We start from the raw sequence: 15,785 nt of genomic DNA, 5'->3' as shown, positions 1-15,785 counted from the left end.
TCAGAACAGGATATGGGAATGTTGATAGCAACTAACTCTTTGAGGTGGGAACGGTGCACATTTAGGCTTTGATTTCTATCCAAAAAAGGTGTTTTTAGTTTCGCTCTGATTTGGTAGTAAAATGTAGGACAAAACTATTAAGTTTATAATTACTTCTATGAAAGATATGCCAGTATTAAAGAATCACAATTTTATTTTAAGAAAGAAAAACAAGAAACTATTACAAAAAGAGAATAAAGTCAGAGTTTGAATAAAAATGTCCTTATTTATACAAACCTATGGGAAGAGAAGCACATATTTTACCATATGAATAGAAAAGAAAGAATGATTTCATAAAGATTCAACAAGTCCAGCCAGAATTCAATATCTGCCCCACAAACGTCAGGCAGGGGCCATATAGTCCCTTTGGCTTTAGCCCTTGGACCTGCATCAGGGGCGCTCTTCCTCTGATACAGAGGGGTGGTGTTTTTTTTTTTTTTTGTTCAGTCTAAGCTCAACCCAGGGCAAAGGTCTCAAAACAGGCCTGACTTCGGTCTCGCCCAAAACAACAACGGAGCACAAGGGCTACGTTGGGGAGCCCTAGATAACACACATGCCTCCATGCCCACGCACTCCCCTCCCCCCATATAAACACAGTGATGTCACTCAGCGACCCTACTGAGTGGAAGAAACTCACAAGCTGCTTTAAAGGAAAGAAACAAGACGCGGAGGGTGGAGGAGGGCTGTTTTTCAGTTTGTTTTCAGTGCTCTTCACCAGACTAAAGGATAAAGGAGGGAGGCCAGAAGCCTAAATAGCAGTGAGAGAAGCACAATGTACACAGACACACATTATCAAGAGAGTCTTCCATTAATATTACAATCTTCTTTTCAAATTTTTGCCAATTGTATTCAGAATGCCACAAGATCACAAGCACAAATATTCAGAGACAAGTAAACAAAAAATTAATGAAGCACTAATGGAATCCTAATGGAAGCTCTAACGCACAGCAGGGTTTGAGACTCAGCTTTTCTATGGATAAGACCATTATAAATTAATGACTAGAAATGCTGTCTGTAAGGGAGGGTAAAAATTAAAACGGGGAGGTCAGCTCAGTTTGGCACCGAAATTAAAGCTTTCTCTCACTGCTCTATTTTAGAGTGGCGTTAAAGCACAAGTTGCTCAGCAACCCTCCCTCTGAAATCTGGGCTGCTGTCTGCGTGCTTGTGTGAGAGCGTGTGCTGTCCTGAGACAGTTCTCCTCATCAACCAATCCACGGCTCTGGGCCCAGGAAGCTGGGCCTGTGCCATATTCTGAGCCTACCCACACGTCCGCCTGCCGCCCACCAGGAAGAGGAAATTAGAACCATTCCATCCTGTCGCTGCTCCGCCACCGGAGCACATAAGGCAGGGAGGGATAAACGCACACTGACACTGACCTAACCAGGTCATGTTTTCACAGCACGTTCACTTCACATAGGTGGGTTGCTTTCTGAAATGACAGCTTTATGGGGGAAAAAGGTCAACAGAAAATTACTGTAACATTTTGCTTATGTCCTCTTAGCACATGTGTAATATTAGGGGAGGAGCTAACAGCAGGAAGCAATGCCTTAACTAGCAGTCCGGAAGTTGGGTGGGATAGCCCAGCCGCTCCTTTCAGTAACTTTTCATTGCATTCTTGTGTGCATGTGTGTGCGTGCACATGTGTAAAAATAAGAAGAGGGAGGTTTAAGAAATGGAATAGTACTCACAGCATCTCAAATGGGGGCGAATATTAGGAAATAAACTTTCCTCCAGACACTTACTAACCACAGGAGCTCTGCTCATTCCCCAGTTCATTTTTACAATCTGTTTTCTTAGACTGAAAAGCTTCCTATGCAACCTTATAACAGCTTTACTTTCTGTCCTGGTATAATGAAGCCAGATCACACAATGAAAATGTTTATGGAGCTTGACTTAAATGAACCAGAACGGTAAATAAGCTTGTAACCTACAGGAAAACAAAGCCGCAAAATGAAAACTGACATCCCAAAAAACACTTTGCTAAAACCTTTTTTTTTTTTTAAATGGCACATTTTAAAACTAACTTTTTATTGAACCACTAAACTTAATTAATACTCTTCTGTTTGAAAACTCAGCTTATATCATTTAGCTAATAGGAAATGAAAATAAACCCTTACTTTTTTAGAGGGTCTATGACGGTCTTCTGAATCTGGTTAACCTGTAATCAAAAAGAACATCGTTAACATAACCTATAAACATTATGGCAAAAAAAATTTTAAAAGTTATTTATTGTCAACTTTTTATACAATAGAGGTGGGTTTCTTATGAAGTTTATATCAAAACTTCTGACTCCCTTTTAGTGCATTTTATAGGAGCCCTTACAAAAGTTTGAAAGATGGATGGATTGATGGATGGACAATCAGATGCATGAATGACTTAATACTAGAAAGAAAAATACTTCCCTGATTTAATAAAAACCCTGAAATAAATTCAGACCTTAACAGCTTCAACATCAATTCCTAATTAGGTGCAAAGTAACAGCGCAAAATAAACAGTAATAATTGTGTAAAGCTCACCATGAGCACAAAAAAAGGGAAAAAAATGGGAGGAGGGACGGAAAAGAAACTTTCATGACGTCGACTCCTTTATTGTACGCAAACCCCGAGGAGAAATCCCTGAATATTCATTGAGTCTGCGATACAAAAGGATGGATCTGTCAGGGGACGGACATGAAAGCAAAGCCCAACTGACTTGAAATCCTGTGCAGGGTGGGCTGCCTTACAAGATGAAAGTTCTTAACAAACAAACATTTTAACAATAACAGTTTATATTTTCAAGCTTTCTCCTTCTGGTTGTCAAAATCAACAGCGGGAGGGTAGGAGGGGGGGTTGGGGGGTGTTAAATGGAAGTAAACGAACATCACATTATAGGGCCTCCAAGCTGAAGTCTCATCAACAGAAGTTGGAGCACAATTAATGAAGTTTTAGCATCATTTAAATTGCAGATATAAACTGACTAGCGAGAAAAGCCAGTGTCCTGGAGCGGTGCCAGCGAGGCAGTCGGCTCAAGTGACGAGCATGCTGGTAAATCTAAAGAGGGATTTAAAGGGAGGTATGTGAAATGACAGTTGCATGAGAACAATGAGCTGCAGCAGTAATCATATGTTCGCTTTCCATTGGAAGGACAGTCAATCAAAGAGCAGCGAGGAAAGAAGCTCAGAGCTGCGCTTTGTATATGTGCCCTGACCATCTCTGAGAAAACATAACACTCAATGCTTCACACAGACAAATTCAACTACAAAATGGATGATAGTGGTTTGGGGGAAAACAGAGAGCCAATAACAAATAAGTACATGGGAATTCACATTTTCTTTGTTTTACATATTCACATCAACACCCCTCCCTCCCTCTCCTCCTCGGCTGGAGCTACGATGCTGCTTCTAAGGTGAGAACATGCGGTGAGGAGAGAGAATAACAGCAGATTTGCTTAAGCATGCTGATGCCCTCTACCCTCTGCCCCTTCCCACAGTGAGGGGGGGAGCAATTCCTCGGAGACCCCACAAAGCCTGAGGCCTGATGCTCAAGCAGCAGTCTCCATCAGTGAGTCACGGGGCAGAGGCCATCCCGGCACACAGGCCTCCCAAAAATACACACAGATCGCTGAGGAAATCAATATCCCTCCAAACGGAGCATCCTCCACTGCGCTGCCGCCATCTACGCTGGGGCTCGGCTTCGGTAGCAGTGCGCCGCCGGGGCTGAGCGCCCTTCTCAGCCCCAGAAATAAACACACAGACCTGGGCCACTGCTGCCTTCATTATCGCTGCACGTTTTATCTGCTGGCTTTCTCACTCGCGGGCCCTGCGGCAGAACATCTCGTCTCAACGCGGAGAGGAGCAAAGGGTGGATGCTTTTGTGTCTGTTTTGCTTGAGCAACAAGGTTTGCTGTTTGTGCCGTCAGAATCCACCGCCAGCTTGAAGGGAGAAGTCAGAGTGGTGTTCTACTGAGCTGCGCTGGATTAGAAACACCTTGCAAACCTAGAGGTGTTGCACACTCTGGCTGCCCAAGAAAGTTCTCACAATTGCCATTTTGCCTTTAGCTCAGTTCCAGCCGCTATGCAAAAGAGTAGACAAGCAGCTCAGGTCCAAATCTGGAACAGAACCCTGATATACGCTATGGATTTTCACTTGTTTAGACTCAAAAAGCAGCGGTGACAATAATACAACTATATTGACAAAATAACTAATTAATACTGAACATGCTTTCAAATGTGTGTTAAGATAGAACAAAAAAATAAGATACTTTTTTGCCTGTGTTTTCATATTTATGTTACAAATAAAAAATAAATAAAAAACTGACACTGTACTACAACTATAAAGCAAGTTTTTATAAACGGTCACAGGAGTTCTTCAGAGCTCCCATCTGCATACAAAACCACCATCATTCCAAACTAAATCTTACTTCATCTACTCACTCAAAATGGCGCCAGTAAAATTTGAAGTATAAGCTTTGTGAAATACTGGTTTAGTAAAGTTGCAGCGGTATAAAGAGGGGACAGTCTCATGAGCCACTCACGTGTCCACACTTCCTTTCCACATATTTTACATTTGCAATGATACAACACAACCTGTTTTTGCTGTAGAACTAAAGTCAAACTAAGGTTATATAACATTACTCAACATGCTATGTGATGCAATTCCAGGGTTTATGCAGGTTTCATTCTGATTTCAAAACATTTAAAGCAGTACTAAAGAACTTTCAGTTTTGGACAATTTTGTTCTCCCCCCAGTGGACAAAAGCTGTATTGTTTTTCCTGAAGTAACACAACATTTCTATTAAGGACCGTCATGGGAAAGACCATAGCGCAGTAAAATCCTGAAAGTCCATGAGAGAGGTGTCATTTAACTAGTTGTAAGGCGATGTATAATCACAAAAGTTATGAAAATATTTTATGAAGGTTCAAAGGTTACTTGGAGTTTTTTTGAAAGAACAGTTTTAAAATTGCTGTTTAAGCTACGTACACACAGCAGCCTGAAGAGACCCAAATCAGATTTTTTGCCCATATGCCACCTGTATCTGATCTTTTCATGACAATCTGAACAACACAGATGTGATTCATTCCTGAATCGGATACGAATCTGACCTTTTCAAAAGTGAGCTGCTTCTGAACGGCCAGGTCATGGTCCCTATTCTGCGTCTTGCTACGCAGAAGCGGGATGGAAAACAACAACCATGGCGGTTGATAATGCGGAGAACAGTCTTTTTTTTTTAAAACCATCTTGAAAAGATGGAGTTTTTAAGGTTGGGAAAGGTCGCTACATGCGCTGCAGCACTACCATCCATGTTTACTTCTGTAAACACAGAGCACTCTTGCTTGTGTCGTCATTACATCCTCTACTGCGCATGCGGGACACTTAATCTGTATGAGTTTACTTCACACAGGAGATCACATACAAGTCGCATATATTTGGAAATGTGAACAGCAACACAACAAAATCAGATTTCACAAAAAAATCGGAATTGAGCATTAAGGCTAGCAGTGTGAACATAGCCTTAGATTTATGATCTGGTTTAACCTAGGTATTATTGAATAATAATATACCTTGAATAATATACTTTATTATATATAAATAAGTTCTGTATGAGTTTGTCAGCGAATAACAATGAGGCTGCTAATAGATAACAAAAGCATTTCAACAAATAATACGAGAACCTTACGCATCACTCATCTGGCTTCCAATCTGTTGCACAACTGCTTTCAGCATTTCATAATGTTTGGTAACTTAGCACAAACTGAATCTCTTTGGATCTGTTAGTTAAAAAATGAAGATGCTTTCATATGTTTTATGTTGGAAACTGAGCTGATGGAGCTTTAGCAGTTTCTGTTTTCAAAGACTTTCTGATATTCTGGCTTTCACATTTGAATTCCGATGTATTATTTCTTATCTTTATGTTCTACCTTCTGTTATCCTAACTACTGTATTTTATTGAGTTTTATGAATCAGTGTCACTCTTATACTGATTTTATGATTAGTTAAGTGGTTTTATTGTTTCAGTTAGGTATTCCTTTTTTAAACTTAGTTGTTTCCAACCTTTGCTGTGCAGCAGGTATTTGTATAATTATTTTTTGTTTAAATGTTATAAGAGAGTCTGATGTTGACATTTTAATGCCGGAAATTAAAATAATTTACCTGATACTTTTGATCAATTCTAAATGGCTATGAATATAGCTAAAGTTAAAAATGTCTCTGAAAACATTCAGTCAAAAAGCATTTACACTGCTAGCCAAAAGCATTGGCACCCCTGTACTTTTGTCAGATAATGCTCAATTTCTCCCAGAAAATCTTGCAATTACTAATGGTTTGGTATAAATATCTTGCAATGAAAAAAACCAAAAACTAATGAAAAATTTTTTTATTTTGCACAGAACTCCAAAAATGAGCCAGACAAAAATATTGACACCCTCAGCCTAATACTTTATAGCACAACCTTTAAACAAAATGACTGAACATCCGCTTCCGGGAACCAACATTCAGTTTCTTACAAGGCTTTGCTGGAAAGTTAGACCATTCTTCTTTGGCAAACTGCTCGAGGTACCTGAGATTTAAAGGGTGCCTTCCCAACAGGTGTTCTATGGGATTCAGATCTGGATTTATTGATGGCCACTTCAGAAGTCTCCAGTGCTTTCTCTCAAACCGTTCTAGAGCTTTGTGAAGTTTGTTTTGGGTCATTGTCTTGCTGGCAGACCAATGATCTCTGAGAAAGAGCCAGATTTCTCACGCTGGGCCCTACATAGCTCTGCAAAATTTGTTGGTAGTCTTCAGACCTCCAACTGCCATGAACAGTCATGCAGTCCAGGGCCAGAGGCAGCAAAGCAACCCCAAAACTTCAGGGAACCTCTGCCATGTTTCACGCAAAGGAACATGTTCTTTTCTTTAAAGGCCTTATTTATTTATTTTTTCCTTTTAACTCTAGGTTGATACCTTTTCCCAAAAAAGCTCTACTACTGTCTTATCTGATCAGAAAACATCAGGAAAGTTTTGGCAAACTCCATCCTGGCTTTTTTTTTTATGTCTATGGGTCAGAAGTGGGGTTCTCCTGGGCATCCTACCATAGAGTCACTATTAATTCGAGATAGTACGGGTGACTCTGTTGTACCCTCAGACTGCAGGACAGCTTGAACCTGTTTGGATGTTAGTTGAGGTCCTTTATTCACTATCCAGACAATCTGTTGCTGAAATCTCTCATCCATTTTTCTCTTCCATCCACATCTAGGGAGGTTAGCCACAGTGCCATGGGCTTTAAGCTTTTTGTTAACACTGCGCACGGAAGACACAGGAACATTAGCCTTTGAAGATGGACTTTTAGCCTTGAGATTACCAATTCTTCCTAACAATTTTGCTTCTCCAGTCATTGGACAGTTCTTTGTTCTCCTTTTTTTTCTCACTGCTCAGTGTGGTTCACACAAGAATCCATGTCTGAAGTTGAGTCAACTTTAATCCATTTCAATTGGCTGCAAGTGTGAGTTAGTTATTGCTACCTCCCGTTATGTGCCACAGGTACGCAACAGGTACTGTTTAAATACACACATTAGAGAAGCATCACATGATTTTTCAAAGGGTGCCAATACTGTTGTCTGCCTCCTTTTTTATGTTTGGTGTGAAATTATTTTAAATTGTTTGTGGGTTTTTCTTTTAAGAAAAATAAATGAACTTATTAATACCAAAGCATTTGTAATTGCAATTGCTTTCCGGGAGAAACTGAGCATTATCTGACATAAATGCAGGGGTGCCAATACTTTTGTCCAGCACTGTGTTTACTATGCCAGGTAATATTTGGGTGTCTTTCAATATGATGTGATGTTTTTTAGCAGGAATTAAATGATCCATCACCTCCTTCTATCCCTGCCGTTTACTATTGCAGTGTGAGCTCATTCTGGCTGACAGTAAAATATGGAAAAAAAAGGAAATGTTTTAAGATAAATGTGAAAAGCCTCAAAGACCTTCTGGCTGAGCAATGAGTCAAGAAACAAAGCTTTAAACAAAAAGTAATCCAGGTATGTCTTTCCCTGATCTCCCTGTATTGTTTTCTGTTGGGAAGGGAAGTGCCTTAAGGATGAACACATGTACTGCTGCAATGATTCACATTAGAACTACCCATGGCAATGATTGTAATCACAAACTGGAAAACACCAGGCAAATATACAGAAGGGGTCAGTGGAAATAACACTGTGGAAGGACAGCCAAGGGTATATGGCAGAAAGTTTTCAAGCTAGCTATGTGCCTCTGATTAACCAAAGGAAACTTATAGAAAACGTGCAACAATTTTTCATTTTTAGATTTGCAAAAGTTATATACACAGAAATACACAATTTAGGGCTTAAACAATTAATCGGATTAAACGATTAGTGAAATAATTCTCAACTAATTTAGTAATCAAATAATTGTTAACTGGAGAATAGAGACAAAAAAGTTTCTTTAGCTGACAGAGCGACCCAATTAGAGCAGTAATCATACCAAAATTTTGAGAAAAAAAAAAAAACAAACATTTTGCATTTATGATTTTAAAAAAAAGGCTTTTTCGTACATCACTATGTTCTACCCAGAAGTGGAAACATTTTGGTTTCGCCTGTTTTAAATTTGTAAAAAGTCTAAGCTTTGGCTATCCGAATATCAAAAGATTAATCGAAAAAAATACTCGCCAGAATAATCCATTTGCAAAATAATCATTAGCTGCAGCCCATACAATTATTGTCTTAAGCACAAAGCCAAGCTTAAATATTTGTATAAATTACTGGAAAAAAACCCAACAAGATTTGATTCATTACAAATTGAAATATGTATTTTCAGCAAATATAATTGTTTACAGGGAAATACATAAGTAAAAGCTTGTGTCCCAAAAACGTGAATAGTATAGAGCTTTTTATCGGTCTACGTCACTTTTACTTTAGCTAGAATTGTGAGAGCACAATTAAAAGTTATATCCCATATCTTCTGTCACTGCCAAATAAAAAAGTACAGTAGCTCTGGTTAAACCAATAAAACGAGGGGATGTAGAACTTCAAATCTTCCTGTTTTCCAGTTAGCCACATGTAGATGCCACGCCCCTCAACCAGAGGTAATCCTGACAGATCGTCCATCCATTGAGTTAGTGTGCATGGGTTGACTGATCTGGTTCCATCCTTTAAAGTAAGCTTCTTGAAATAAATGTCCTGGCCCCAGAAAGTAAATAACCTTACATTTCCAAATAAAAATAGATTTTCTACAGCTGTATTAAAAAAAAAAAAAAAAAAAAATCCCTCTTTTTCTTCAGGAAAAGCTAACAAAACTTGCTACTGTTGTTAAAGTTCTTGGTAAGAATCTGTCTGCCTCAAACTATGCTCCACCCACAAAAATACCACCCCTAAAACGGGACTTTATAAAACCGAAATTAGTTCTAATACCGAAATGTTTAGTTACGGCGTAACAAAATTTATGGAAGATTTTCAAATTGTTTGCACTACATATTTTTTCAGTCAGAAATGCAATAAAAATATTCCCTAGAAGAAAATAAGTCCTGTGAGTTTTCAGGCAGAGTTTTTCTCAAGATGAGGCCCCTCCAGTAGGTCACAAACACACCAGTTTCACAGCAGATAGATTGAAACTAGAGTTTTTAGAGCACAATGCCACCACCAGGCAAAACCAATAAAATTTAACAGGAATGTATGGTTTTCTCTTATGTATATCTAACAAAAACACAACACCTAATAACCGTTATTTCAATAGCGATTTCCGAGACTGCAGCAAAAGCATTATTAAGTGTAATACTGAATCTGACCTTTTCCTGGTTGAACGCATCCATCCTTTTCATGGCCTTGTCCAACTCATTCATGGACTCCAGGAAGGCCTGGTCCTGCTCACACAGAGGGTTGCTCAGCAGATCTGCGGAGATCTTCACTGCTGCTTTAGACATGGCTGACAGACACACACACACACAAGACAGGGAACACTGTTAAAACATCATCAAATAGGGGTGTAAAAAAGGCTTTCAGCATTTTTCAGTGCATGAATCCCTTATGTGGGAGGCTATCTAAAGGCTTCAGAGAAAGCAGAAGAAAGATGGCAACAATGCTGTGCCCCATTGTAAAATTCAGAGAGGTTGGCAGGGATGCTTGGCTTTTTGAATTTTCACCAGTACACCAGGAATCTCTGCCATGTTTCTTCATGCAATGTCTATGGTTAATCTGCACACATGGCACTTTGTTCAGACACAGAGCACATTTCAGATTAGCGCTTATTTTAAGGTTGGTTTTTTTACCTACCAAAGAGGCTCTGGTGCTAAACCAGAGCTGGTTAGCCAGTTCTTTAGTGGTTATATAAACCTGTTTGATTTTCCAAAGCCAAACAAACCAGCATGGAGCCAGATTACAGCATCGCTGGAAAAGTCTCTTAGACTAAAGGTTTGATCCTCCCACTGTTATATTTTAAATTTTTGAAGAAATCTAAGAGTGAGGGGACAGTTTACAGAATAAATCCGATATCATACAACTACTCTGATTTCACAATTTTTAATGATTGTTGCTGATTTACAGAACATGCAGTGTTTATAGCCCCATTTACACTACCCTTGAAAAACCGATCCAGGCCGAGACCGGTCCGAGCTTGGATCGGTAACCAGGCAAAGCTCAGTTTTGACGACCGTTCACACGTCACACTTATCTCGGTTATCTCGACTCCTTGACTCCTCGCCTCCTAGTGACGATGTGCGGTATTACTGCTAGGATTGAAGGAGGGACTCAAGCAGCTGGTGGCGGTAATGCACCAAACGCTGTTTGTCAACCGCCGTAAAACCCAAGAAGAAGAAGACGAAGGAGGAGGGAATCAAGCAAATCAAAATGGCGGCGCCCGTCACATTCAGAAAGTTATGCTTGATTATTATTGCTGTACTTCCGTGTTTGCGGTGGGTCAGGCGAAGACGGCAACCTTGCGCGGATGTACTTGAGAAAGTCGGCTTTTGGGAAGCCGACTTTCTGGAATGGAGTGTGAATCGGCATGTTCAGCCAGTCGGCGATGACGCGTTCTGCTCATGCGCTCTTGTTATCAGAGAACCGAGCCAGGAAAAAACCGAGCCGAACCCACCTCGGGAACTGGTCTGCAGTTAGCGCGGTCCGGTTATGTCTATCTCGGTTCAGTTCAGGTTGTTTCCGTTCACACACGACAAGTTATCTCAGTTACTGAGCTCGGACCGGTCTCGGCTCAGTTTTTTAAGGGTAGTGTAAACGGGGTATATGGCTTATTTTTCACCTCTGTTTGACACATTCTAACCAGAAATTGTTCATCCTTTCTGTTTACATTAAAAGACCAGTACCGTTTCTGAAGTCAGACTAAATTTCTCTGCTTCGAATAACTCTGATTTCCCAATTTTTAACTCCCCCCCAAAAAAAAGAAAATTAAAAACAATCCACTGGACTATGTTTCCACGTTTGAAGACGTTTAGCTTCCCATCCAAGAAGCTTTTTCAATTGAAAATATCAAGAATAGCGTTGAGTTTTGAGTTTCCTGACATTTTGAATTGAAAAAGCTTCTTTGATGGGAAACGAAACATCTTCAAACTTGGATTGTTTTTACTTTTCTTTTTTTTTGGAATGACTATGACCTGGATGACTGGGAACCTTCACCAACACAATTATTAATGATTGCTGCTGATTTACAGAACATACAGTGTTTATGGCTGCTTTTTCATCTATGTTTGAAACATTTTAACCAGAAATTCTTCATTTAAAGACGTACTGTTTAAGAAGTCAGAATAAAATTTCTCAGTTCGATTTATTGGAAAAGGAAGTTATCCACTGGTAACTCCTATTACAGAAAAGCTTTAGACACCTTTGTGTTTTTTTTTCTATAATTTTATTCACTCAAAATGAAATGGTTTAACCATAAACTGAGGAGGTAAACATGACACCTCCAACAGTTTTATTACTTGTCAGCCTCTGTGATTCTTCCCTCTGGCTAAAACGTTATTGCATTGCTAAAATATTACTGTTTCTTCTGTGTTAGGGATGGTCCTAGCAAAAGTGAAATTACAAAGTATTGCTAAAGCCAGTTTTAGTGCCAAAACTGGTTTGGTAGCGAGCGCCCACTGTGACAACAAACTCGCAATGCAGAGGCGTAACTAGCTGAAAGGAAGACCTGCACAGAACTTTGCGTACTTCAAACATAGGACAACTAATGGTCTTTGCTACCAAACTGGGATTCTTCTTGTAACACGTTTTTCTTGTTCTGTACAATTTACCAACCGATCACCAAAAAAAAAAAAAACCACTTGGCTATTATGAGCCAATTTACAAAAGGGTAAAATCAAAAGAGCTGACCTGAGGATAACTTGAGCCAATTATTAATTTTCTTTGCAAAATAAATGTTAGAATAATAATAAAAAAAAAAAAACGTATAAGACAAAGAGCTATATCTAAACATAATACTGTCAAAACCTAGTCACGGCTAACTAGCTGTCCCTGCCCTGTTATTTTGTCTAGCTGGGTGGCCAGGTCACTATTTTGGCATTCCTCCATGTTTATTTACCCGTCTCTCTACTGAGTCACTTGCTCCAGGAGCAGAAACAGACACAACCACCGCAAGCTGAATTTGGCAATGGCAGTCCAAGTTCACAAAGAGTGCTGAGTGCGACGAGAAATACCGGTTGCAGAAAAAGGTCAGCAGAGTTTGAGTCTGTCAGCGGAAGACTGAGTAAAGAGGCACCGAAACAAGCAAAACACTGGATATTTATATTTATTTACAAATATCTACAACCATATCATGTTCTAGGGTTACAACATTAAATCATAATGCATTTTGATTGAATGTTTTGATGACAAAACTAAGAAAAACTGAAATTTCTTCATGAAAAATCTGTAGCATACATGTTTATTCAGCTAGTGTTACTCTAATCCTCCTTAATAAAACTAACTGCAACCAAAAAAAAAAGAGGTACTTTGGTTAGCAATCACCATCCACCGATCTGTAATCTAATCTTAGTATTAGTCAATCTGTGCTGCGTAGGTCTCAGATTTTTGCTAGAGAACATGATCGAACAAAACTCATCATCAGACCAAAGAGCACAGCAGACCGAACAGGGATTATTGTGTGGAGAAGGAGGATTTGGTTCTAAATAGGACAGGATAATTGGTCGCAATTACAATATATGCATGCCAGCTAGAAGTAAACTCTATTCCATGAAACAGGTAAGTCCCATGGCAATGAACAGCAGACTCTGGACAAGATGAGACAAAATCAAGCTTTTGTGATATAAAATGATGTTTCTGTGGTAAAACCAAAACTAGACCACATTATATATGCGACAGCAACTGAGTGAAAACCTGGAAGAAAACAGGTTAAAAAGCAGAAGGCTATATATGCCATGCTGATTTTATAAAACCAGGCTCAAATCTTCTTCCACTTCATAATTATGCACTACTTTGTGTTGGTCTACCACAAACAAATCACAAGAACAACCATTGAAGGTTACAGTTGTAAACAGGAAAATGTCAAAGAGGTATGAGGACTTCTGAAACTCAATTTGTATTTACAAATTTACTAATCCTTTAAAAGTGTTACTACCGCAAACCCAGATGTGAACAAAGTATGTGTGAACAAAGCTCAGAATAGTACAAACTTTTACTAGAGAAATAATAGCTAACACTACTAGAAACCGTTTATTACAGTTCTGACATTTAGGGTAGGTCCAGTCCTTTGTTGGGTTAACAGTTGGAAGAGATGGGACCCGAGTAACACATGGAATCCATTAAGAATAATGAGGCCCTGACAGCTATGACACTTTGATGATGCAAACATCCATATTCCAGAGCACAAAGGAGAGGAAATGAAGGAGGTTCTTGCTTCTCCATCCGTTCCCGCTCCTCCGCCCCCACAACCGACTTCTTACCACAGGCCATTTCTACCGCTACTTCACAAACACACAAATCCAAAACCAACAATATAAAGCAAATACATCTAGAGCAAACATGGTTTCTGTTGCTGACAAGTGCAAAAACAAATGATTGGAAAGACAATATACAAATCAAGCTGTAAGTGAGCGGTGCACAGAGAGGAAGATGAGATACAATGAGATAAAGGACTCTAGGAAAGTATGAAAAGGATAATTTAGAGTAAGGCTTTTTTTCGTTAACACATCACCAAAAAAAAAAAAAAAAAGTGACTTGAATCTTATGAACCTGGTGAAACCTGCTAAACAACATCAAGCAAGCTGGTGAACAAGTAGACCTGCACATAAAATCTAGTGATAAGACAAGGTTTTTAGCAGAACACACCTAAATCAGCTTCTGTGCTCTTCTTCATGTCTTTGTGAAGCTTCTTAGTCTGGTCCTCAAGCCTGTTGGATAAAAAAAAAAAACAGCAGTTATCAAAAACTAATCAACAGCACTGAAAAATAGAAAGGTGCATAAAAAATAAAAAGAATCAATAAATGTAAAAAAAAAACAAAAAAACAACTATTTTTTATATCTTCTGCACTCATAAATCAGGACTGAAATGGAAAAGCGAGTTGAAAGAAAATGAAACTAATTTAAAACAAAATATAGTTTTAAGAAGAAAAAAATTTAACATTTCATTGCCTCCACATAAAATACGTTGGCTAATTAACAGCAGAGGAAATCTTTTTAGCGGTGTATACTATATTTCTGCAAAAAAATATTAACATCTTCAATCATTCCACTCGATGTATTATACTGATGCTGTAAAAAAAGAAAAAAAAAAGCAATTACCTGACTAGTGAGGATGAAAAACACATGCCATTCATTATATCAATTAAGGTAAAAAGGGGGGGTTAGAAACTCCCAAGAGACAGCCATCATATCACTTCACTTGATTTGTTAAAACATGTAATTGTATAGGGGCTCACTTCCATCAGTACTTCTATCTTTTTAAAGACTATATAATAAAAATGAAGAATGCCATAACTGTTCTACTAGAAAACCCGACTTTGGAAGACTAGAAAAATCAGATACTGTAAACTGATAGCAAAGAAAATTTCAATATTTAGCACTTAATCTATTCATACTCACTTACTAAGAATTATATTGATAGGTCAACTGGGCTAATGTCATAAACATCTTCCATTTTAGATGATAGTTGGGTCTCTTTTTCAGTGCTTAGATTTGTGTCTATCCTAGACATAGCTACTGGCCAAGCTTTAATTGTGACTCACTGTATGTGCTCTCTTATATTACTCTGACATAAAAACTGTCAAGAGCTTGTCTGCTTAACTGTTTCTTTTGTAGACAGAGCCACATATGAAGCTAGTTTACAGTTACATTTTTCAACATAGAAGGTATTTATGGATCAGTATTTTTGTGGGTCTGCTTCTCTCTCCTTGAACCCCTGGTCAGCCTAGGAAGAAGGCATATCATACCACGCCTGGTTCTGCTGGACATTTTTTTTTCTTTGTGGTTGCTGCATGTATGCTTGTTATGAGAGCAACGACAAAAATGCTAGCAACTATCTACTAACTACTCATCCAGGAAGAGCTAGTCCTGCAAGTCAACTACTGGTTTTAATAAACTGGGTTTCTTTTGACTGAAAACTTTTAAGCAATCTGTTTGTATGTTTTGATTTGACTTGTCCCCATAGAGTTCCTTTAGATTACATGTTTTTTAAATTGGTATTATATAAATAAGCTGAATTGGATTGTATCATAAAACAATATTAATATACACTGCAGACCTAAGCCAATGTATGCTAAAAATGTTACTATTAGGGCTGGGCGATATAGAAAAAAAGCTTATCGATAAAAAAAAATGCATATTGATCGATATCGAT

The 15,785-nt window shown here is 38.6% G+C and overlaps 1 protein-coding gene across 1 annotated transcript in view; it reads right to left on the bottom strand.

Moving 5' to 3' along the window:
- bin3 (bridging integrator 3) overlaps positions 1-15,785 on the bottom strand; it is a 45,836-nt gene that overhangs the window by 8,350 nt on the left and 21,701 nt on the right. The window contains exons 4-6 of the mRNA XM_038285786.1: positions 14,279-14,340; positions 9,793-9,929; positions 2,157-2,197 (exon numbers count right to left, since the gene is read on the bottom strand). Of these exons, the coding sequence (XP_038141714.1) occupies positions 2,157-2,197; positions 9,793-9,929; positions 14,279-14,340 (240 nt within the window). The remainder of the gene's footprint in view (positions 1-2,156; positions 2,198-9,792; positions 9,930-14,278; positions 14,341-15,785) is intronic.

Source organism: Cyprinodon tularosa, unplaced genomic scaffold, assembly GCF_016077235.1.
Source record: "Cyprinodon tularosa strain WSP-4 unplaced genomic scaffold, ASM1607723v1 ctg214, whole genome shotgun sequence".
NCBI lineage: Eukaryota > Metazoa > Chordata > Actinopteri > Cyprinodontiformes > Cyprinodontidae > Cyprinodon > Cyprinodon tularosa.
Note: the sequence above shows the minus strand (reverse complement) of the source record. Positions and strands in the feature narration are given on the sequence as shown.